We start from the raw sequence: 26129 nt of genomic DNA, 5'->3' as shown, positions 1-26129 counted from the left end.
ATGACAGTCTCCAGATCCATCTATGTCTCTACAAATGACCCAGTTTCATTCCTTTTTATGGCTGAGTAATATTCCATTGTATTTATCCATTCATCTGTTGATGGGCATTTAGGTTGCTTCCTTGACCTGGCTATTGTAAATAGTGCTGCAATGAACGTTGGGGTGCATGTGTCTTTTTGAATTATGGTTTCCTCTGGGTATATGCCCAGTAGTGGGATCACTGGGTCATATAGTAATTCTATTTTTAGTTTTTTAAGGAACCTCCATACTGTTCTCCATAGTGGCTGTATCAATTTACATTCCCACCAACAGTGCAAGAGGGTTCCCTTTTCGCCACACCCTCTCCAGCATTTGTTGTTTGTAGATTTTCTGATGATGCCCATTCTAACTGGTGTGAGGTGATACCTCGTTGTAGTATTGATTTGCATTTCTCTAATCATTAGTGATGTTGAGCAGCTTTTCATGTGCTTCTTGGCCATCTGTATGTCTTCTTTGGAGAAATGTCTAAGTAGGTCTTCTGTCCATTTTTTGATTGGGTTGTTTGTTTTGTTAGTATTGAGCATGAGCTGTTTATATATTTTAGAGATTAATCCTTTGTCCGTTGATTCATTTGCAAATATGTTCTCCCATTCTGAGGGTTGTCTTTTCATCTTGTTTATGGTTTCCTTTGCTTTACAAAAGTTTTTAAGTTTCATTAGGTCCCATTTGTTTATTTTTGTTTTTATTTCCATTACTCTAGGAGATGGATCAAAAAAGATCTTGCTGTGATTTATCTCAAAGAGTGTTCTTCCTATGTTTTCCTCTAAGAGTTTTATAGTGTCTGGTCTTATATTTAGGTCTCTAATCCATTTTGAGTTTATTTTTGTGTATGGTGTTAGGGAGTGTTCTAATTTCATTCTTTTACACATACCTGTCCAGTTTTACCAGCACCACTTATTGAAGAGACTGTCTTTTCTCCATTGTATATCCTTCTCTCCTTTGTCATAGATTAGGTGACCATAGGTGTGTGGGTTTATCTCTGGGCTTTCTATCCTGTTCCATTGATCTATGTTTCTGTTTTTGTGCCAGTACCGTATTGTCTTGATTACTGTAGCTTTGTAGTATAGTTTGAAGTCAGGAAGTCTGATTTCTCCAGTTCCGTTTGCTTCCCTGAAGACTGCTTTGGCTAGTCAGGATCTTTTGTGTCTCCATACAAATTTTAAGATTTTTTGTTCTAGTTCTGTAAAAAATGTCATTAGTAATTTGATAGGGATTGCATTGAATCTGTAGATTGCTTTGTGTAGTATCGCCATTTTCACAATGTTGTTTCTGCCAATCCAAGAACATGGTATATCTCTCCATCTGTTGGTATCATCTTTAATTTCTTTCATCAGTGTTTTATAGTTTTCTGCATACAGGTCTTTTGTCTCGCTAGGTAGGTTTATTCCTAGGTATTTTATTCTTTTTGTTGCAATGGTAAATGGGAGTGTTTCCTTAATTTCTCTTTCAGATTTTCATCATTAGTGTATAAGAATGCAAGAGATTTCTGTGCATTAATTTTGTATCCTGCAACTTTACCAAATTCATTGATTAGCTCTAGTAGTTGTATGGTGGCATCTGTAGGATTCTCTATGTATAGTATCATGTCTTCTGCAAACAGTGACAGTTTTACTTCTTCTTTTCCAATTTGGATTCCTTTTATTTCTTTTTCTTCTCTGATTGCCATGGCTAGGACTTCCAAAACTATGTTGAATAATAGTGGTGAGCTTGGACATCTGTGTCTTGTTCCTGATCTTAGAGGAAATGCTATCAGTTTTTCACTATTGAGAATGATGTTTGCTGTGGGTTTGTCATATATGGCCTTTATTATGTTGAGGTAGGTTCCCTCTATGCCCACTTTCTGGAGAGTTTTTGTCATAAATGGGTGTTAAATTGTGTCAAAAGCTTTTTCTGCATCTATTAAGATGATCATATGGTTTTTATTCTCCAGTGTGATAATATGGTGTATCACATTGATTGATTTGCGTATATTGAAGAATCCTTGCATCCCTGCGATAAATCCTACTTGATCATGGTGTATAATCCTTTTAATGTGCTGTTGGATTCTGTTTGCTAGTATTTTGTTGAGGATTTTTGCATCTATATGCATCAGTGATATTGGTCTGCAATTTTCTTTTTTTGTGGTATCTTTGTCTGGTTTTGGTATCAGGGTGATGGTGGCCTCATAGAATGAGTTTGGGAGTGTTCCTTCCTCCACAATTTTTTGGAAGTTTGAGAAGGATGCGTGTTAGCTCTTCTCTAAATGTTTGATAGAATTCACCTGTGAAGCCATCTGGTCCTGGACTTTTGTTTGTTGGAAGATTTTTAATCATGGTTTCAATTTCATTACTTGTGATTGGTCTGTTCATATTTTCTGTTTCTTCCTGGTTCAGTCTTGGAAGGTTATACCTTTTTAAGAATTTGTCCGTTTCTTCCAGGTTGTCCATTTTATTGGCATAGGGTTGCTTGCAGTAGTCTCTTAGGATGGTTTGTATTTCTGCGATTTGTTTTGTAACTTCTCTTTTTACATTTCTAATTTTATTGATTTGAGTCCTCTCCCTCTTTTTCTTGATGAGTCTGGCTAATGGTTTATCAATTTTGTTTATCTTCTCAGAGAACCAGCTTTTAGTTTTATTGATCTTTGCTATTGTTTTCTTTGTTTCTATTTCATTTATTTCTGCTCTTTATTTCATTTATTTCTGCTCTTTATTATTTATTTCCTTCTGCTAACTTGGGGTTTTGTTTGTTCTTCGTTCTCTAGTTCCTTTAGGTATAAGGTTAGATTGTTTGAGATATTTCTTGTTTCTTGAGGTAGGATTGTATTGCTATAAACTTCCCTCTTAGAACTGCTTTTGCTGCATCCCATAGGTTTTGGATCATCATGTTTTCACTGTCATTTGTCTCTACATATTTTTTGATTTCCTCTTTGATTTCTTCAATGATTTCTTGGGTATTTAGTAACGTATTGTTTAGCCTCCATGTGTTTGTATTTTTTACGTTTTTTCCCTGTAATTGATTTCTAATCTCATAGCATTGTGGTCAGAAAAGATGCTTGATATGATTTCAATTTTCTTAAATTTACTGAGGCCTGTTTTGTGACCCAAGATGTGATCTATCCTGGAGAATGTTCCATGTGCACTTGAGAAGAAAGTGTAATCTGCTGTTTTTGGATGGAATGTCCTATAAATATCAATTAAATCTCTCTGGTCTACTGTGTCATTTAAAGCTTGTGTTTCCTTATTAATTTTTTGTTTGGTTGATCTGTCCATTCGTGTAAGTGAGGTGTTAACGTCCCCCACTATTATTGTGTTACTGTCGATACACTCTTATAAGGGATACAAAGAAGGTAAAAGCTATTTTTGTTGTCGGGTTCACACTCCTCAAAATATCTTCCTATTTAGATAATTTTACTAGTTTAAAAGAATAATATTTAGTTAAACTTTAAATGTTTTTTCCAACTGCATGCAAGCTCCCAAGAGTACATGCACACGTGGATTTTTCTGTATATTTGTGTTCGCTAAAGAGGGGTTAGCTACTATTGCCGAAAAGTGCGTGGTGAAACTGACCAAGCAAATGGTTTTTGTTCAGTATCTGTTTGCTTGTCTCACTTTTTCAGAACCAAAATTTTACAATACTACAGCATATTTAGGGAATATTCATGCATATTTTTCCTTTTTTAAAAATGTAATTTCTGTTATTACAAAAATGGTTACTACACATTGAGTTAGAAAAGAGATAAGCAAAAATATGAAAAAAATCAATACATTCTGTGTTAGTCATTTTACGCTTCCATAGTAAGTTACCACAGACTAGATGCACAGAACTGAGATGTGCCAGACTCAAAGTGCCAGAAAATTAGCCTTCTGGTGAGAGCTCTCTTCCTGGCTTACAGACGACTGCCTTCTCTCCAAGTCCTCACATGGTCTTTTCTCTATGTACACATGGAGAGAGTAACAGATCTCTTCTGTCTGTCCCTCTTTTTATAAGGCCACCAGTCCTATCACATTAGAGTACCATTCTTAAGATCTCTTTTAACTTTAATTACCTTCTTAAAGGCCCTGTCTTCACATAGAGCCAGACTGGAGTTGAGGGCTTCAACATATGAATTTTAAGGGACACAATTCAGTCTAGAACACATTTTTTACACCCAGTAATTATTGCTTTGAACACCTTGATATGAATTCCTATAGATTTAGATATAAATGTATATATATAGCCAAAATGAGATCATACTATACATATTAGTTTGAAAATTGTTTAATTATTGCCACTTTTTCATGATAGTAAACTTAATCATTTTTAATAAACAGACTATATTAAGTTTTAGTAATCACTGTAGTCTTGTACAGTGGGTTTATCCAAACCAATATCCAGTTGAGGCCTAAAAATTGTATTTCTTCTAATGCAGTATGATCCTCTTTTCCTCTTTGGACACTCACTTGTTTGTGGGACCAAGTCACTGGTCCTCCATGTGTCTTATTGTCTAGATTCGTAGGATGCTTCTTGTGATTTTTATTCAACTAATTCTTCTAATCCTTGTACTTCCTGTAAACTTGAAATTAAATCTTAAGGTTTTTTTTTTTTTTTTTAAACATCTTTATTGAAGTATAATTGCTTTACAATGGTGTGTTACTTTCTGCTTTATAACAAAGTGAATCAGTTATACATATACATATGTTCCCATATCTCTTCCCTCTTGCATCTCCCTCCCTCCCACCCTCCCTATCCCACCCCTCTAGGTGGTCACAAAGTACCGAGCTGATCTCCCTGTGCTATGCGGCTGCTTCCCACTAGCTATTTATTTTACATTTGGTAGTGTATATATGTCCATGACACTCTCTCACCCTGTCACATCTCACCCCTCCCCCTCCCCATAATCTCAAGTCCATTCTCTAGTAGGTCTCTGTCTTTATTCCTGTCTTGCCACTAGGTTCTTCATGACCTTTTTTTTTTTTTCTTAGATTCCATATATATGTGTTAGCATACTGTATTTGTTTTTCTCTTTCTGACTTACTTCACTCTGTATGACAGACTCTAACTCCATCCACCTCATTACAAATACCTCCATTTCATTTCTTTTTATGGCTGAGTAATATTCCATTGTATATATGTGACACATCTTCTTTATCCATTCATTCGATGATGGACACCTAGGTTGCTTCCATGTCCTGGCTATTGTAAACAGAGCTGCAATGAATATTTTGGTACATGACTCTTTCTGAATTATGGTTTTCTCAGGGTATATGCCCAGTAGTGGGATTGCTGGGTCGTATGGTAGTTCTATTTTTAGTTTTTTAAGGCACCTCCATACTGTTCTCCATAGTGGCTGTATCAATTTACATTCCCACCAACAGTGCAAGAGTGTTCCCTTTTCTCCACACCCTCTCCAGCATTTATTGTTTCTAGATTTTTTGATGATGGCCATTCTGACTGGTGTGAGATGATACCTCATTGTAGTTTTGATTTGCATTTCTCTAATGGTTAATGATGTTGAGCATTCTTTCATGTGTCTGTTGGCAATCTGTATATCTTCTTTGGAGAAATGTCTATTTAGGTCTTCTGCCCATTTTTGGATTGGGTTGTTTGTTTTTTTGTTATTGAGCTGCATGAGCTGCTTGTAAATCTTGGAGATTAATCCTTTGTCAGTTGCTTCATTTGCAAATATTTTCTCCCATTCTGAGGATTGTCTTTTGGTCTTGTTTATGGTTTCCTTTGCTGTGCAAAAGCTTTTAAGTTTCATTAGGTCCCATTTGTTTATTTGTGTTTTTATTTCCATTTCTCTAGGAGCTGGGTCAAAAAGGATCTTGCTGTGATTTATGTCATAGAGTGTTCTGCCTATGTTTTCCTCTAAGAGTTTGATAGTGTCTGGCCTTACACTTAGGTCTTTAATCCATTTTGAGTTTAGTTTTGTGTATGGTGTCAGGGAGTGTTCTAATTTCATACTTTTACATGTACCTGTCCAATTTTCCCAGCACCACTTATTGAAGAGGCTGTCTTTTCTCCACTGTATATGCTTGCCTCCTTTATCAAAGATAAGGTGACCATATGTGCGTGGGCTTATCTCTGAGCTTTCTATCCTGTTCCATTGATCTATATTTCTGTTTTGGTGCCAGTACCAAACTGTCTTGATTACTGTAGCTTTGTAATATAGTCTGAAGTCAGGGAGCCTGATTCCTCCAGCTCCATTTCTCGTTCTCAAGATTGCTTTGGCTATTCGGGGTCTTTTGTGTTTCCATACACATTGTGAAATTTTTTGTTCTAGTTCTGTGAAAAATGCCAGTGGTAGTTTGATAGGGATTGCATTGAATCTGTAGATTGCTTTGGGTAGCAGATTCATTTTCACAATGTTGATTCTTCCAATCCAAGAACATGGTATATCTATCCATCTATTTGTATCATCTTTAATTTCTTTCATCAGTGTCCTATAATTTTCTGCATACAGGTCTTTTGTCTCCTTAGGTAGGTTTATTCCTAGATATTTTATTCTTTTTTTGCAGTGGTAAATGGGAGTGTTTTCTTAATTTCACTTTCAGATTTTTCATCATTAGTGTATAGGAATGCAAGAGATTTCCGTGCATTAATTTTGTATCCTGCTACTTTACCAAATTCATTGATTAGCTCTAGTAGTTTTCTGGTAGCATCTTTTGGATTCTCTATGTATAGTATCATGTCATCTGCAAACAGTGACAGCTTTACTTCTTCTTTTCCGATTTGGATTCCTTTTATTTCTTTTTCTTCTCTGATTGCTGTGGCTAACACTATGTTGAATAATAGTGGTGAGAGTGGGCAACCTTGTCTTGTTCCTGATCCTAGTGGATATGGTTTCAGTTTTTCACCATTGAGGACAGTGTTGGCTGTGGGTTTGTCATATATGGCCTTTATTATGTTGAGGAAAGTTCCCTCTATGCCTACTTTCTGCAGGGCTTTTATCATAAATGGGTGTTGAATTTTGTCGAAAGCTTTCTCTGCAACTATTGAGATGATCATATGGTTTTTCGCCTTCAATTTGTTAATATGATGTATCACGTTGATTGATTTGCGTATATTGAAGAATCCTTGCATTCCTGGAATAAACCCCACTTGATCATGGTGTATGATCCTTTTAATGTGCTGTTGGATTCTGTTTGCTAATATTTTGTTGAGGATTTTTGCATCTATGTTCATCAGTGATATTGGCCTGTAGTTTTCTTTCTTTGTGACATCTTTGTCTGGTTTTGGTATCAGGTTGATGGTGGCCTCGTAGAATGAGTTGGGGAGTGTTCCTTCCTCTGCTATATTTTGGAAAAGTTTGAGAAGGATAGGTGTTAGCTCTTCTCTAAATGTTTGATAGAATTCGCCTGTGAAGCCATCTGGTCCTGGGCTTTTGTTTGTTGGAAGATTTTTAATCACAGTTTCAATTTCAGTGCTTGTGATTGGGCTGTTCATATTTTCTATTTCTTCCTGGTTCAGTCTTGGCAGGTTGTGCATATCTAAGAATCTGTCCATTTCTTCCAGGTTGTCCATTTTATTGGCATAGAGTTGCTTGTAGTAATCTCCTGATCGTTTGTATTTCTGCAGTATCAGTGGTTACTTCTCCTTTTTCATTTCTAATTCTATTGATTTGAGTCTTCTCCCTTTTTCTCTTGATGAGTCTGGCTAATGGTTTATCACTTTTGTTTATCTTCTCAAAGAACCAGCTTTTAGTTTTATTGATCTTTGCTATTGTTTCCTTCGTTTCTTTTTCATTTATTTCTGATTTGATCTTTATGATTTTTTTCCTTCTGCTAGCTTTGGGGTTTTTTTGTTCTTCTTTCTCTAATTGCTTTAGGTGCAAGGTTAGGTTGTTTATTCGAGATGTTTCCTGTTTCTTGAGGTAGGCTTGTATTGCTATAAACGTCCCTCTTAGAACTGCTTTTGCTGCATCCCATAGGTTTTGGGTCGTCGTGTCTCCATTGTCATTTGTTTCTAGGTATTTTTTGATTTCCCCTTTGATTTCTTCAGTGATAACTTCGTTATTAAGTAGTGTATTGTGTAGCCTCCATGTGTTTGTATTTTTTACAGATCTTTTCCTGTAATTGATATCTAGTCTCATAGCGTTGTGGTCGGAAAAGATACTTGATACGATTTCAATTTTGTTAAATTTACCAAGGCTTGATTTGTGACCCAAGATATGATCTATCCTGGAGAATGTTCCATGAGCACTTGAGAAAAATGTGTATTCTGTTGTTTTTGGGTGGAATGTCCTATAAATATCAATTAAGTCCATCTTGTTTAATGTATCATTTAAAGCTTGTGTTTCCTTATTTATTTTCATTTTGGATGATCTGTCCATTGGTGAAAGTGGGGTGTTAAAGTCCCCTACTATGATTGTGTTGCTGTCGATTTCCCCTTTTATGGCTGTTAGTATTTGCCTTATGTATTGAGGTGCTCCTATGTTGGGTGCATAAATATTTACAATTGTTATACCTTCCTCTTGGATCGATCCCTTGATCATTATATAGTGTCCTTCTTTGTCTCTTGTAATAGTCTTTATTTTAAAGTCTATTTTGTCTGATATGAGAATTGCTACTCCAGCTTTCTTTTGATTTCCATTTGCATGGAATATCTTTCTCCATCCCCTCACTTTCAGTCTGTATGTGTCTCTAGGTCTGAAGTGGGTCTCTTGTAGACAGCATATATATGGGTCTTGTTTCTGTATCCATTCAGCCAGTCTGTGTCTTTTGGTGGGAGCATTTAATCCATTTACATTTAAGGTAATTATCGATATGTATGTTCCTATTCCCATTTTCTTAAATGTTTTGGGTTTGTTATTGTAGGTGTTTTCCTTCTCTTGTGTTTCTTGCCTAGAGAAGTTCCTTTAGCATTTGTTGTAAAGCTGGTTTGGTGGTGCTGAACTCTCTCAGCTTTTGCTTGTCTGTAAAGGTTTTAATTTCTCCATCAAATCTGAATGAGATCCTTGCTGGGTAGAGTAATCTTGGTTGTAGGTTTTTCTCCTTCATCACTTTAAGTATATCCTGCCACTCCCTTCTGGCTTGCAGAGTTTCTGCTGAAAGATCAGCTGTTAACCTTATGGGGATGCCCTTGTGTGTTATTTGTTGTTTTTCCCTTGCTGCTTTTAATATGTTTTCTTTATATTTAATTTTTGATAGTTTGATTAATATGTGTCTTGGTGTGTTTCTCCTTGGATTTATCCTGTATGGGACTCTCTGTGCTTCCAGGACTTGATTAACTATTTCCTTTCCCATATTAAGGAAGTTTTCAACTATAATCTCTTCAAATATTTTCTCAGTCCCTTTCGTTTTCTCTTCTTCTTCTGGGACCCCTATAATTCGAATGTTTGTGCGTTTAATGTTGTCCCAGAGGTCTCTGAGACTGTCCTCAGTTCTTTTCATTCTTTTTTCTTTATTCTGCTCTGCAGTAGTTATTTCCACCATTTTATCTTCCAGATCACTTATCCGTTCTTCTGCCTCAGTTATTCTGCTATTGATCCCATCTAGAGTATTTTTAATTTCATTTATTGTGCTTTTCATCGTTGCTTGGTTCCTCTTTAGTTCTTCTACGTCCTTGTTAAATGTTTCTTGCATTTTGTCTATTCTATTTCCAAGATTTTGCATCATCCTTACTATCATTATTCTGAATTCTTTTTCAGGTAGACTACCTATTTCCTCTTCATTTGTTAGTTCTGGTGTGTTTTGACCCTGCTCCTTCATCTGCTGTGTGTTTTTCTGTCTTCTCATTTTGCTTATCTTACTGTGTTTGGGGTCTCCTTTTCACAGGCTGCAGGTTCGTAGTTCCCGTTGTTTTTGGTATCTGTCCCCAGTGGCTAAGGTTGGTTCAGTGGGTTGTGTAGGTTTCCTGGTGGAGGGAACTTGTGCCTGTGTTCTGGTGGATGAGGCTGGATGTTGTCTTTCTGGTGGGCACGTCCACGTCTGGTGGTGTGTTTTGGGGTGTCTGTGGCCTTATTATGATTTTAGGCAGCCTCTGTGCTAATGGATGGGGTTGTGTTCCTGTCTTGCTAATTGTTTGGCATAGGGTGTCCAGCACTGTAGCTTGCTGGTCGTTGAGTGAAGCTGGGTCTTGATGTTGAGATGGAGATCTCTGAGAGATTTTTGCCGTTTGGTATTACGTGGAGCTGGGAGGTCTCTTGTGGACCAGTGTCCTGAAGTTGGCTCTCCCACCTCAGAGGCACAGCCCTGATGCCTGGCTGGAGCACCAAGAGCCTTTCATCCACACAGCTCAGAATAAAAGGGAGGAAAAAAATAGAAAGAAAGAAAGAGGATAAAATAAAATAAAATAAAGCTATGATAATAAAAAATAAGAAAAAAATTATTAAGAATAAATTTATTAAGAAAAAATTGTTTTTTAATTTTTAAAAAATAGATTTATTAATTTTTTATAATAAAAAATGAGAAAAAAATTAAGAAAAAATTTAAGAAAAAAATTTTTAATTTTTTAAAATTAAAAATATGAAAAACTTATTAAAAAATTTTTTTTAATTTTTTAAAAATAGAAAATAAGGAAAAAATTATTAAGAAAACATTTATTAGGGAAAAAAAAATTTAAGTAAAAAAAAAAAAAAAAAAACGGACGGACCTAACCCTAGGACTAACGGTGAGAGCAAAGCTATACAGACAAAATCTCACCCAGAAGCATACACATATACACTCACAAAAAAGGAAAAGGGGAAAAATTAATATATCCTGCTCCCAAAGTCCATCTCCTAAATTTGGGATGATTCGTTGTCTATTCAGGGATTCAACAGATGCAGGCACATCAAGTTGTTTGTGGAGCTTTAATCCGCTGCTTCTGAGGCTGCTGGGAGAGATTTCCCTTTCTCTTCTTTGTTCGCACAGCTCCCGGGGTTCAGCTTTGGATTTGGACCCGCCTCTGCATGTAGGTCGCCTGAGGGCATCTGTTCCCCGCTCAGACAGGACGGGGTTAAAGGAGCAGCTGATTCGGGGGCTCTGGCTCAGTCAGGCCGGGGGGAGGGAGCGGTACGGAGGAGGCGGGGCGAGCCTGCGGCGGCAGAAGCTGGCGTGACGTTGCACCAGCCTGAGGCGCGCCGTGCGCTCTCCCGGGGAAGTTGTCCCCGGATCACGGGAGCCTGGCCGTGGCGGGCTGCACTGGCTACCGGGAGGGGCGGTGTGGAGAGTGACCTGTGCTCGCACACAGGCTTTTTGGTGGCGGCGGCAGCAGCCTTAGTGTCTCATGCCCATCTCTGGGGTCCGCGCTGATAGCCGCGGCTCGCACCCGCCTCTGGGGTCCGCGCTGATAGCCGCGGCTCGCGCCCGTCTCTGGAGTTCATTTAAGCGGTGCTCTGAATCGCCTCTCCTTGCGCGCCGCGAAACAAAGAGGCAAGAAAAAGTCTCTTGCCTCTTCGGCAGCTGCAGACTTTTTCCCGGACTCCCTCCCGGCTAGCCGTGGCGCACTAGCCCCTTCAGGCTGTGTTCACGCCGCCAACCCCAGTCCTCTCCCTGCGATCCGACCGAAGCCCGAGCCTCAGCTCCCAGCCCCCGCCCGCCCCGGCGGGTGAGCAGACAAGCCTCTCGGGCTGGTGAGTGCTGCTCGGCGCCGATCCTCTGTGCGGGAATCTCTCCGCTTTGCCCTCCGCACCCCTGTGACTGCGCTCTCCTCCGTGGCTCCGAAGCTTCCCCCCTCTGCCACCCGCAGTCTCTGCCCGTGAAGGGGCTTCCTAGTGTGTGGAAACCTTTCCTCCTTCACAGCTCCCTCCCACTGGTGCAGGTCCCGTCCCTATTCTTTTGTCTCTGTTATTTCTTTTTTCTTTTGCCCTACCCAAGTACGTGGGGATTTTCTTGCCTTTTGGGAGGTCTGACGTCTTCTGCCAGCGTTCAGTAGGTGTTCTGTAGGAGCAGTTCCACGTGTAGATGTATTTCTACTGTATCTGTGGGAAGGAAGGTGATCTCCGCGTCTTAGTCTTCGGCCATCTTGCCCCTCGCCAATTCTTAAGGTTTATAATAGAAAACTCATTATGTAATTAGAGGATAAAATTTTTTAAGGACATTTTCTTGTAGCTGATGTTTTTGTCAGTATCCAGGACATGGTAGGGCACGCCCCATTGATTCAGGTGAAGTGGGTCATAGTGGACAGAGTTGGGTCTTAAGACTAGAATTACCCCCTTGCATAAGGTTACATTCACTGGAGGATATAGTAAAATGCAATTTCTGAGAAAATTCCAATATGGCAGGAAGAACATGGTGTCTGGGGCAGGTCTGATATCAGTTTGTATACATTGGTGTGGACATTCTAGTTATTTGCTGCCAATCCATTCTGATTGGTCAGTGTATGCTATATCAATTGATAAATATTTAAAATAAGAAAATAAGACCTTTAGTCTAGAACATATGATGTCCAGTCACTAGTGTTTGTTCAGAAACAAATTTGGCAATAGGGAGAGCCCATGTGGAAAAATGGAGTACCCAGAAATCTATAAAAATTATGATGATATATAATCCAGAAATTTTATACTCAGATAGTTAGGCAAGCAGTTGGCATTTAGGAAAGATGTGAGCAGACTACAAAAGCCCAGTCATCAAAACTGTGATTCTAGAGCAGATTCCTGTCCCTGGGGTGCAATAAAATTGAAAAAATAGAAAATAATTCAGAGTCCCAATCCTAGAAGTTCTATTCTAAATTCAGGAAAGCAACAAATGCTTAATTATTGCAGCTGGGACTCAAGAATTAGCAGCAATTGTTAGTCCTCAAATCTCTCTAAAGAAGGTTGGGATTTTTCCTAGATACTGGGTAAGCTTACAGTGCAGGTGGAGATGAAGCTTTGTTAGCTATTGGGGAAGAAGATGACTGAGAATCAGTTGATCCTTCATGATAGCAACAAAAATGCAAGACAGAATTATCACTGGAACATAATTTCTGCACATGATGAAATTAAGGACTGGAGAGAGGTAGCTGCTTTTATGTCTCTTAGCTCTGACACTCCTCACCCTATTTGAATACAAATGTTCTCTGAGTGGAACACATTTTTGTCATCTTGAAATCTTTTGAACTTCACATGTCAAATTTAAAGCTTCCATCCAACTATGGAACATGAAAGACAGACATGAGAGACAGAAACATTTGGTAAATGTGAGCTGGAAATGTTATCTTAAAGTAAGAATACATACACACATACACATGCACCGACTTTTCGAATAATAAACTGCATCTAAAGGTTCCCCAGGATTTTCTAATTTCAGAAGTATTTTTATTATTTTGGAATACATTCAAGCCTACAGAAAAGTTGCAAGAATAGCACAAAGAAATTTCTTCCTCAACTACCCAAGTGTAGGCTACAGACATGATAAACAGTTGCATCTGAATTCTCCGGCAAACAGTGACATTCTCTTGCACAAACAGCAGGACTGTTACAAACAGGAATTAAACTTTAATACATTTCTACCATGCACTACGTAGCCCCCATTCAGCTTTTGCCAGTTGTCCCAATAATGTCCTAAATAGCAAATAGATCTAAACTAGGATCATGTGTTGCGAGTTATCAAGTCTCAAATTTCCTTCAAACTGGAATAGTTTCTAGCTTTTTTTTTTTTTACTTTCATTGCTTTATCCCTTTAAAACTTACATGCCAGTTATCTTCAGAATGTTCCCCAGTTTGGGTTTACCTGATGTTTCTCATGAATAAATTCAGGCTCTGAACCCTTGGCAGCAATATTATGGAAGTGAGACTGTTTTCCGATTGCTAATATTAATTTGTTCCATTACTGGTAAAGCTAACTTTGACCACTTGATTAAGCTGGTGTCCACCAGATCTCATTAAAGTTACTCTCTACTTTTTTTTAATAATCAATAGCATTTGAAGTTATGCAAACATCATACCCCCACCATTTCTACCTTCACCCAGTAGTTTCAATGTTCACTGATGTTTTTTTGCTCAAGTAGTCATTTCCAAGATGATGCCAACGGTGACCTTCTAAGTCCATCATCCTGTCTACTTTTATTAGTCGGCATTTTGCTGTAAAGAAGAACTTTCTTTTTCTTGTTTGTTTATATGTTTCTTTACTTATAAATACAGTATCAATGTATTACATAATGAAGATTTATATTCCTAATTTATTCAATGGATTATGATTCAATCCTTTTTTTTTTTTTAATAAATTTATTTATTTATTTATTTTTGGCTGTGTTGGGTCTCCGTTTCTGTGCGAGGGCTTTCTCTAGTTGTGGTGAGCGGGGGCCACTCTTCATCGCGGTGCGCGGGCCTCTCACTGTCGCGGCCTCTCTTGTTGCAGAGCACAGGCTCCAGACGCGCAGGCTCAGTAGTTGTGGCTCACGGGCCCAGTCGCTCCGCGGCATGTGGGATCCTCCCAGACCAGGGCTCGAACCCGGGTCCCCTGCATTAGCAGGCAGATTCTCAACCACTGCGCCACCGGGGAAGCCCCCCCTATTTTTATTTTGATACTCAAATTGTCCTAGGTCAGCCAGTAACAGCAATTTCTACCTGGATTCTGTGTCCTTTGATGTTTCCTCAGAATTCTTTGTGTATTTCCTTGGTTTTTGACACAGCAAGGTGTACCAAATCATGTTGTATTTCCCCACCCCAACCCTGTTACCAGCTTTTTCCTAAATGATCCCTAGTTCCTTTGAGTGGAGAGTGCCGTCTAGAAAACAAGATGTGGATTCTAGATGTGCTCATTGCTATTGGACTGTTGCTTTTTTCAGTACCTCTTAGTAAACAAACATAGGAAAATATATATTTTGATATTATATTTTGATATAAATATGTATGAATATATCTATACACACACACATAGATTTACATCTATATCTATCTCTCTATCTGAAAAACCATCAGTACATATCAGTACCTAGTGTTTTTCTCCTTTCATGTTTGTAAATCCCATCTCTGAGAGTGAGAAATCTGCTTCTCATTATTCTGAATATATATACTTGAGTAATCAGTTCCCTTGAGTGTAAACATTTGATGCCTTTCCTTCTTCCTCTACAAGAATGCCTTTCCCACTCCATTATGGCTCTGACAACCAAGCCAGGCACTGTCACACATGGACTATTTACCCTATATCAAGTGCTCTGCCTATTCCCCACCTGAAATGCACCCCACTCAGGCTCCCACACTGTGTGTTGTTCAGCTCTTAAATGGGGATAACCTTAGTCAGCTTTAATGACTTCTCTCATTACACTGTTCCCCCTGACAGTTGCTTTCCTTTCCATATTCAGACTTACATACACACACACATACACAACATCCTCCTCATGCTTGGGCCCTGATACCCTGTGCTAAACTACCCCAACCCATTTGGATGCCTTCCTTTCCTCACATGGTCTTCAACCCCTTGCTCTGGGCCACAGTGGCATCATCTTCTACTGCCACTGTCAGAGGTGTTAACCTTGACCAACCCATGTAATGGCTTTAGGACTGATTCACTCATGAAGAGAAAGGAAGGGAAGAGGAAGAAGAAGAAAACATACATTGTTTATGAGTACATGAATGTTTAATTCACATAAATATTCTTGAGCAGTATATTTATTTTCTTTCTTACTCTTTTCTTTTCATTTAGCAGTCTGTAGTTAATATTTATCCATGTTGTCAAAGGTACATTTACTTCATTGCTTCTGAGTGCTACAGAATATTTAAAGAGTAGCTTTACTCTATTTGATACATCCATTACTCCAAGGATGGATGCCTAGATTGCCCTCACTTCCTTGTTGCCAAACATTCTAGGTTCAAATTTCCTCTTGCTATTTTTTATTTCTTTAACAACATTAACTTATGACCTTCTTGTATTATGTTGTTTTTGACATGCTTGGTACCAATCTGATTCTTGTTTTTTCTGTAAGCAGTCTACTTTTTGACTTGGGGAACTTTTAGTATTTTTTTCTTTGTCTTTCATGACTTTAAATTTTGTGCTAAAGTATGTAGATGCTTCTCCTCTTCTCTGGAAAAATAATAATAAAAATAAATATTTTCTTCAACTATTTTCTCTCCTCCATTTGTTTTTCCTCCTTCTGGTGTTCTTCCTAGAACTCCCGTTTCTATTCATTGCATCTTTTACTTGTATGTTTATATTTTATGTTTTCATTCCTTTCTGTGGTTTCTTGGAAAAACTTCTGAATCTGATCTTCTATATCTTGAATTTATTTTTCATTTATGTCTATCTATTCCTTACCATCTCTCTCTACTCTCCCTACCTATTGGTATATTTCTTTCAATTATTCTATTTTTCATACCTCTTATTTCCTCTTTTTAAAAAAATGTTTTCATGTTGTTTCTTATTGCTAATGCAGTCCCTTTTCTTTTAGTGAGTTTAGTTATAAGGCGTATTTTTAAATTAATGTACTGTGTGTTTTAATATGTTTACTTGGAGTATTATATGTGTTCATTGTGTTAACTTTCTTTTATGAGGGTGTGGATCTCAGATATCTAGATATTTTAGTTTGGGAGTTCATGTTGCCCTGGAGGAATTAGCCATCTTCTTGTGACTTATAGGAGGGCAGACCTGAAGTCAGACCCCAGTTTATATCTTCATGGGTTTGTATAATGAGAGAGAGTCATTGTGTTCCAGGTACAATGAAACTATTCTAAACCACCATCATTTTCTGCTGGTTCACCAGGAAGCCCCAGTTTTCAGAGATTCGATGTTATAAGGAGAAGATAATCTCCTTAAGGATTTAATTCCACCATCCCTGGGATTTGGAAAAGACAAATAAATGTCCAGAGTTCAGGTTTGCTTAAGCCTCTTTATGACAGTGTTTCACCCCAACTGACACAGGCAGGACTTCCTAACCCAACTTATTTATTTTATTTATTTTTTAACTTTAATAACATATTTTATTTAATTCAGTGTATCCAAAATATTATCAATATATTGTCATCAATATGCAAACTTAGTAATGAAATAGTTTACATTCTTTTTTCATTCTAAGTCTTCAAAATCCAGTGTGTATTTTACATTTATAGTACATCTCAATTAAAACTACACACATTAAAAAAAAAATTTTTTTTTGCATGTTTTGTGCTTTTAATAGATTATACTTTATAGATAGAGGTCTTTCAGAACTAAGCCACTGGTCATTAGGTCAAACAATTTTAGCTTTTAAACCTTTTCATTTAAATGTGACTTATAGGGACTTCCCTGGTGGCACAGTGGTTAGGAGTTCCCCTGCCAATGCAGGGGACACAGGTTCGATCCCTGGTCTAGGAAGATCCCACATGCCGTGGAGCAGCTAAGCCCATGCGCCACAACTACTGACCCTGCACTCTAGAGCCCGTGTGCCTGGAGCCTGCCACCACAATGAGAAGCCCGCACAGCGCAACGAAGAGTAGCCCCCACTCACCGCAATTAGAGAAAGCCCGTGTGCAGCAACAAAGACCCAACGCAGCCAAAAAAAACTTTTTTAATAAATAAATTTATTAAATGTGACTTATATTCAGAAAACAACACAAATCATAATTGTATAGCGCACTTACTTTTCACAGTTGAACACACTTATGTAACCAGCACCCAGATCAAGAAACAATACAACAAGCACCCCTAGGAGTCCCCCACCAGTTACACCCCCAGGTAACAAGTATAGTTATTTTAAAGTCCTTGTCTGCTAATTCCAATATCTCAATCACCTATGGATCTTCTTTCATCATCTATGTTTTCTTTGCTTATCAGTTATATGATCTTGCCTTTTCCACATCTCCTAATTTTCTTTTCATGGAAAGGCATTTTATTTTAAATATAGCAGTATTGTAAATGTCCATCCGAAACTCCCAATCTATCCCTCCACCCCCCCAACCCTTCCACTCTCATAACCATAAGTTCATTCTCTAAGTCTGTGAGTCTGTTTCTGTTTTGTAAATAAGTTCATTTGTATCATATTTTTTTAGATTCCACATATAAGTGATATCACATATTTGTCTTTCTCTGTCTGACGTACTCCACTTAGTATGATAATCTCCAGGTCCATCCATGTCACTGCAAATGGCATTATTTCATTCTTTTTAATGGCTGAATAATATTCCATTGTATATATGTACCACATCTTCATTATCCATTCATCTGTTAATGCACATTTAAGTTGCTTCCATGTCTTCACTATTGTAAATAGTGCTGCAATGAACATTGGGGTACATGTATCCTTTTGAACTGTGTTTTTCTCCTGACATATGCCCAAGAGTGGGATTGCTGGAACATATGGCAACTCTAGTTTTAGTTTTTTAAGGAACATCCATACTGTTCTCCATAGTGGCTGTACCAATTTACATTCCCACCAACAGTATAGGAGGGTTCCCATTTCTCCACACCCTCTCCGGCATTTTTTGTTTGCAGATTTTTTGATGATGGCCATTCTTACTGGTGTGAGGTGATATCTCATTGTAGTTTAGATTTGAATTTCTCTAATAATTAGCAATGTTGAACATCTTTTCACGTGCCTTTTGGGGAGGGCAGATAAAATAATTTGAAATCTGTTCATGCAAATGTCTAAGAACTCTGTATGAGACATAAGAAAAAAATATTTTTAAAAGTATCTATCAAAAAAGAAAGTAAAATGTCCAGAAGGAAACATGAAGACAGAATGAAAAATCAGAGAAATAAGCAGAAGAGTTGACCCTCTGGTCACCTGGTTTTGGGAGGTCATGGATCCCAGTGAATTAGTAGAGTGGGAATATAGAACTCACATGGGGACAAAAGACATGGTTATGGGCCTATAGGGAGAAAGGAGTTGTAACTAACATCTATATAAACCAGGACCATGGAGTTGAAGTAGGAAAACTAGAAAGAAATCCACCCACTGGTGGAGAAAAGCTTTCTTCTGCTTGAGCTCTGGATAAAAAATTTTTTAAAAAATCTTTTTTAATGTCTCTAGAAATAAAAAAATCCTGGCTCAGAATTTTCATTAACATTGTAGTATAGAAACATCAAGCCAAAAAATTAGCATAAAAATTGTGCCCAAGTCAGAAATGCCCCTGGGATGCCTGACAAAAGAAAATGCAATGCTGGGAAAATAAGTATTGGAGAAATACTAAGCAAAAGAAAGATGGAATAATTATATTAATGGGGGGGGGAGACATTAGGGAAAAAAATTGGGATAGAAACAATATAAAGAATAATTGTTCTGTATAATCTATATAGAAATCAGGAAGTTGTAGCAATTCCAAACTTGCATACACGTAACTAAGTAGTCTAAAAATATACAAGGAAAAATATTATACTGTTGCCAAGATAAATTGATAAATTAGCATCATATGGGAAACTTTAACATGTCTCAATAATTAACAGAAAGAATATGTAGAACAGTTAATAAAGTTATAGCCACACAGTTTTCAAGCTTGATTTACTGGACCTATATATGAAATGCTACATCCCTGTAATAGGGAATGCACATTCTTTATATGCAACATGTATAAAAATGTTTATTCTCTATTTATCAGATGTAATAGCCTACAGGGTCACAAAACTCACCTAAAATCAAAGTATCAGTAGTATATAGACCTTGCTCTCAGTTCATAATTAAATTAAGCTAGGTATCAATATTAAAAGAGTAACCCACACCTTATATTTGAATATTTTAAAAATTCTTTGAACTAATACATTTATTATAGAAATAATTATCATAGAAATTTAAAATGCTAGAATTTGTAAGATAATAACACCATATATCAAAATTGGTGTGCTTCACCGCAATAGAAAATCTGTAACCTTAAAGACATGTATAAAGATTAAAAATTAATGATCTAAGCGATTTAACTTAAACATTTAGGTTAAAAAAACCCAGAGAATATATTCAGGCAAAAGTTAACAAAGATACTAATAAGCATAGAATATAATATTGAAGCAAAAAATAAAGAAAAAAATATTGAGGATCCACAAATCCTAAAACTGGTTTTCTGAAAATTCTAAAAAATTAGCTAAACTCTAGTAAAACTGATGAAGGGGAAAAAAAAAAAAGACAGAAGTAAATTGATGTTAGAAATAGGAAAGGAAACAAAATTATAGTTAAATGACAATATTTTTCCTGAAGCATAAGAATAAAGCAAACAGCTAAATGCATTTAGAAGAAATAAACATGTAAAAATCTGAATTTACTTATATTCGTTAATAATTTGAAAATATTAAGTGAAATAAAATGAAAATATACATTGAGTGAAAATGTACTCCTCCCCGCAACACACACGGAAAATACCAGGATGAAATTGTTTTATACATGAACACTAACTCTCCGTTGTAAAATGGATAATGTCTGTGCTACATAAACTCTTACAGAATCAGTGAAAAGAAGCAAAGATCACTAAACGTTTGTGAGGTTATATAATCCACAGATCAAAATCAGACAAGAAAAAATTGAGAAGTATAATTATCAATAAGCCACTTATAAATATATATGCATATATCCTGAAAATATTAGTAACCAAAGACAGAAAATATATCATGACCAAGAAGGGCTTATTCCAGAAATACATGCATTTTTTAACATTGTAAAGTGAAAAGCCTTGCAATTATCTCAAAAGTTGATTCAACATCTGTTTATGCTAAAATCTATTAGCAAAGGAAGAACAAAAGTGATCTTCCTTATAAAAGGAATTTCCCAGACACCTATAGCAAACAACTTAAAAAAAACACAGTTGTAGAAACATTTTGTAGAAGTGAAGAACACAAGGAAAGGACAAAGGAATGCTGCTTTTACTGCCTCCATTCCACAGTGCACTGGCAGTCCTATACAAAATGATGAGAGCAGTAGATAAAAGCGATACAGTTTTAAAAGGAATAAGCAAAACTATTTTTTGGTATGTATCTACAGTGAAATTAACAAAAATAAAAACCCTATAGATTAACCATTAAAACCTATAGGAGATTAACAAGAAGGTTTGTTATAAGACTAATATATGAAATTAAATAGCATGCTTATACACAGTAAAATAATTATAAATGCTATATTTTGTTAACATAGCAGGAAAACCTTAAAAATAAATTTAATAATAGTTGTGCAAACCTTTTATAAAGAAAAATATAAAACTTCATTAAAAGACATAAAATCAACTGAAATAAATTGAGAGGCATACCATATTCATAGATAAAATGCATGATTTTCTCAAATGGTTCCATTAATTTAATGCAATCCTAATGAAATCCTGAAATGTCTTTCCATGGCACATGACAAACTAATATAAAAGTTTATATGAAAGTAGTGGTCCATAAATCCCCCCAAGTTGAATAATAATTAAAAGAGACGATGACGATGATGGTGGTGGTGGTGGTGGTAGGGGACCCATTACTTCAGTCATGATAAAGTTATGTTAATTAAAACAGTATGGCACTGGTTAAAATGAAATGCAGTAGCAAGGATAACAGCTTCATTAATGCTTCACGGAGAAAAAGAGATCCAATGAGAATTAGTATATGTGTGTGCAAATGGAAATATAAATTGTAAGGCTCTATATTCACATAAGGTAATATTTCAAGCAGTTTGCCTTACATTTGTACATGTTATAAGGTTTTCTCACTGCTGAATTTGAAAAAGAAATTAATATTGAATCTTAGATACAGCTAAGGAATCTTCTCTGGTTTTCTAACTCAAAAATAAGATGAAAATATTAAAAACAACAACTATAAGTTCATGACTGCCTCATCTAAAGTTCATTTATCTGGACAATTTGGAACAAACCTAGAACAGGGAATTAATAACTAAAAACAAACATATGATTTCAAATGTATCACATTCTGGAAAAGGCAAAACTGTAGAGACATTTAAAAGATCAGTGGTTGCCAGGGGCTTAAGAAGAAGGGAGAGAGGAAAGTATAAGCAGGTATAGCACAGGAAATTTTTAGGGCAATGAAACTATTCTATATGATACTATAATTGTGGATACATGCCATTATGCATATGTCAAAACCCATAGAGTGTACAATACAAAGAGTGACCCTTAATATAAATTATGGACTGAATGTATTAATATTGTCTCATTAATGGTAACAGATATTGATCATGCTAATGTAAGATGTTAATAATAGGGGCAGGGGAGAGAGGATACTTGGGAACTCTGTGTTTTCTGCTCAGTTTTTCTGTATTTTGAAACTGCTCTTAAAAAACCCACAAAGTATACTACTTAAAAAAAATGAGCAGAAATGCATAGCATGTAAATTAGAACTGCAATACTCAGATTACAATACTCACAATACACAATAAGCAGATTTCCTTTTCTCCTATATGAGGCACTCAAGTGCTCTCTTGAGGTCTCTTTATTCTTGTTTAGTTATAATGTTTTCAGTGTACTGATTTTCTATTTAAATTGTTAGTAGGGCACATTCAAAGAAAGAAGCAACTTATTTATTATAACAGTTCTCATATAGCAGTAAGAAGTGACATTTGAAGGCCCATCAGTATAGCATGTCTACTTTGCATTACTTGCTTTCTAATTGCCACCCTCTCCCCAACAGTACCACTTGGCTGCCCTTGGACCTCTCCTAGAGAAACCACCTTCCCACCCCCACCCCCAGCCCCCAGACTTCCCAGGATCCATCAAATACAGGATTAACACAGGTCATCACCAAAGACCTTCAAAGACCACTTCAGGGCTGTGACCGAAGTCCTTTCTGATTGGTGTCTTTGCCTTATTTGTTGTCAAAATTTTTGAATATCAAGCATGAATAGAAGAACTCAAAGAGGCAGGGCAGGTGGCAGAGATTTAGTAGAGAGGTGAGAGACCTACAAACACAGGTAGAAATGAAAACTCCAAGATTTGAAAATAAGTGTAGCTTTAAGAATCTCTATTCTTTTAATTTGTGTAATGCTTTATAGTTTTCAATGTGATAATGTAATAATGAATCATACAAAAAAAGTTAAATCATCTTCACATGCTATTTTTCTGAAGCTAGACAAGTACTTAAAATTCTTTGAAAATATTTTTATCTGATTTTTTTCTTTTTTAAAAATACGAGTTGTCCACATCTCCTTGAGGTCTTATTCTGTGTGCTTTCCTGTTGAACCCCACTGCAGTTTTTAATGTGAAATTTAGAATTGCCTATTTATGGTTCTGCAGTTCTATGAGGCTAGCAATTGTATCTTAGTCATCATTATATAACAAGCACCTAAAATAACGTCTACACAAAGTTTCAAATACATATTTGCCGAAAAGTGTAACGTTGGTTATCTAGAAAAATTCAGTTGTTTGGAATTACTTATCTGATCATATTGGATAAATAAATTTGAATGCTTTAGGAAAAAAAAAACAGCAGAATATAGAGAAACAAGTATCTTTTAATTTTCTTTCCCCCCCCCAGAGGAAAGAATTGTCAGCATGCAAATTCAGACCGTCACAAAATTTGAAACAGTTACTAATGTTGTTGGATATTTAAAGGGCTCGACATCTCCAGGTAAGTAGACCCAAATATTTATAATCTACACTTTATATGAAATATCACAAGAAAATGCTCTGTAACAATTTAATAGCATAGTTAAATGTCTTACTTTAGATGTAATTACAAGTTCATACCACTCTAAAGGGTGGTATATAAAACCAAGAAGCAGGTCTTTATTCTTTCTTACCAAATCTCTTCAAAGATAAATCATAGTAGAGAGTGTAAGAGGGAAAACAAAACAAAACGGAGAAAACAGAGTTTAGATTTGTTAAATTGGCATGTACCTGTGAGTAAAAGCTATAGAAACCAATGTTTTTCTTTTATTCACTGTAACACCATTGAAGATTTTATTTATATCAAGAAAAGACTTTTTTTTTTTTGCAAGGGCTTTCTCTAGTTGCGGCAAGTGGGGGCCACTCTTCATCACGGTGCGCGGGCCTCTCACTATCGCGGCCTCTCCTGTTGCGGAGCACAGGCTCCAGACGCGCAGGCTCAGTAGTTGTGGCTCACGGGCCGAGTCGCTCCGCGGCATGCGGGATCCTCCCAGACCAGGGCTCGAACCCGCGTCCCCTACATTGGCAGGCAGACTCTCAACCACTGCGCCACCAGGGAAGCCCAAGAAAAGACTTTTTTAAAAAGGAAATATTTTAGTTTTAATTATGTGTTTTTAAAAAAATAAAAATTTTGGTTTTCAAATCTTTCATTCTTAGTCTGTGTCCCATCTCTGACCCTTGGTCCACTGACAATTCTGCCTAATGTTTGCATGGCTTAGGTTTTGAAGGTGCTTATGAAAAGGATCACCTGGTTACGTTTTAAATAGTTTTATACCTTGTTATGGGATGCTTATGGAATCTTCAGATGATACTATATAGGCTAAAAAAGTGAAAATAACTGACAAATATATTAATTAACAAATTAACAACAACACTTCTGAACATATTGTGAGGTTGAATGACATATTACTGTCTGCTGTGTTTGTTTTACATGGTAGAATGCAGTAGTCTTTTAGTACATTTGTGCCATTGCTATTGATTTGGTTGGGATATTTACTCAAGTTATCCTTGGAGCATAATTCTTCTCCATGATTTTAGTCAAACTGACTCCATAATTGCTAACCTAGGAAATTCTGAGATCAAGTTTTACATTCCCATCAAGTTTCCTGCCAGTCAACTCTTTAAAAATTCATGGACGTCTTCTCTCTGATTTCCTTACAGTAGCAATGATGAACAACCTCTGATCATAATATCAAGATATAAATGAATTTGGAAATTGTTACTATTGCATTTCAACCATTTCAACAAATTTATATCATAAAGATCTCTAATTGAAGCATTAGAAATATTTATCATCATTGCTACATTTGCTAGTTATTTTTGAAAACCCAAACTGTACAAAATTATACTAACTATAGGATAAAAAAAAAAAACTTTCCTTATTGAAATTCAATGGAGAAAAAACCCCCAAATTTTAAAAATCAATTTACTAGTAGTATTCCTCGGTGTATAATATGTAAAGCTTCTCAATTTTATTTATTTGAATTCTACACAAAAATATTGGCTGTTCATTCACATGCTTTTCTTATTTAATGACTCTGAAAATTAGAAATAACCATCAATTAGTATTAAGGGTTTTATATATGGTTTATCCAGAATACAGACAATTCCAAACAGAATTTTTATACATATCTGGGAGATGAGTGAATCAATTCAACATTGCAGGCACACTGTGTATACCGTTAATTAAGTTTTGATAAATTGTTGACAGATCAAATTCATTGTTGGTTCCAATATCAGTGTGGAAAGCTAAAATAGTTTCACACAGTTATGCTTCCAGTAAAGTAGTGTTTTGATGCCATGAAGGCAAGGTGTGATTCATTCATTCCATACATGTGTAGTACTTATTATTTGTCAGGTGTTATTCAAAGTGCCTTACAAATAGTAACTTACTTAAAACTCAAAACAACTGAATGATGTATGTACTATTTTTATTCCCATTTTATGGTTGAAGAATTTAAGGCATGAGAGCCTAAATAAGCTTTCTAAGGTCATACAACTAGTAAGTTAAATGGTCTGGATTCAAACCCAAGCAGGAAGGCTTTAAACTCTGTACACTTAACCATCAAGTTATGGGACATCTCCTAAGGAAATGACACTTAATGAAGAAAAATCTTTTTACACAGATTGTAGGGCTACTTGATAAAGGAAATTTAGCTGTGTACCAACAACATTCACTGGCAAATCAGAGGAAACTCTGGAGATACATTTTTAGTCTACCTTATTACTGACAATCGTCAGCAAACGTTATTCAGAAGCCATCAATGTGTCATGGAGATCTTTCTAGTAGTGAATCTAATAGATTTTATATGATTTATATGATTATATGAAATAAAATATGTGAAAAAGAAAAAGTATTTGGATGACTTTTGATGATGATTTATTTTTTCCATCAGAAAAAGGAGAGGGTCTAAAACTCTAAGTTGGAAGTGAAAACTGATTCCCTAAATACTTCATTTATTGCAAAATCCATACATGACTACCACATTTTTAATACTTACAGCTACTGAATAACTGTTCCCTCAAATGTATGACTAGTTCATTAATACTTACTGAGCATATACACATTGTTTATAGGACACTCCCCACTATGATTCTGGCAAAATGTTAGATAAGGGTTTCATTGTGGCATATTTGTATACTTCATTAATTAATATGCATGTTGCAGATGACAGTAATATGGATCTAAACTTTGGATTCATAATTGAGTTCAGCAGTTGCCTCTGCTTTGATATACACAGAT

At 36.3% G+C, this 26129-nt stretch overlaps 1 protein-coding gene across 5 annotated transcripts in view; it reads left to right on the top strand.

The window, feature by feature from the left end:
* The window catches only part of NAALADL2 (N-acetylated alpha-linked acidic dipeptidase like 2), a 1520504-nt gene that overhangs the window by 1090744 nt on the left and 403631 nt on the right, over window positions 1–26129 (top strand). For all 5 annotated transcript variants that reach the window (XM_061193412.1, XM_061193413.1, XM_061193411.1 and 2 more), the window contains one exon: window positions 23256–23348. In XM_061193412.1, the coding sequence (XP_061049395.1) occupies window positions 23256–23348 (93 nt within the window). The remainder of the gene's footprint in view (window positions 1–23255; window positions 23349–26129) is intronic.

This window comes from Eubalaena glacialis, chromosome 6, assembly GCF_028564815.1.
Source record: "Eubalaena glacialis isolate mEubGla1 chromosome 6, mEubGla1.1.hap2.+ XY, whole genome shotgun sequence".
NCBI lineage: Eukaryota > Metazoa > Chordata > Mammalia > Artiodactyla > Balaenidae > Eubalaena > Eubalaena glacialis.
Note: the sequence above shows the minus strand (reverse complement) of the source record. Positions and strands in the feature narration are given on the sequence as shown.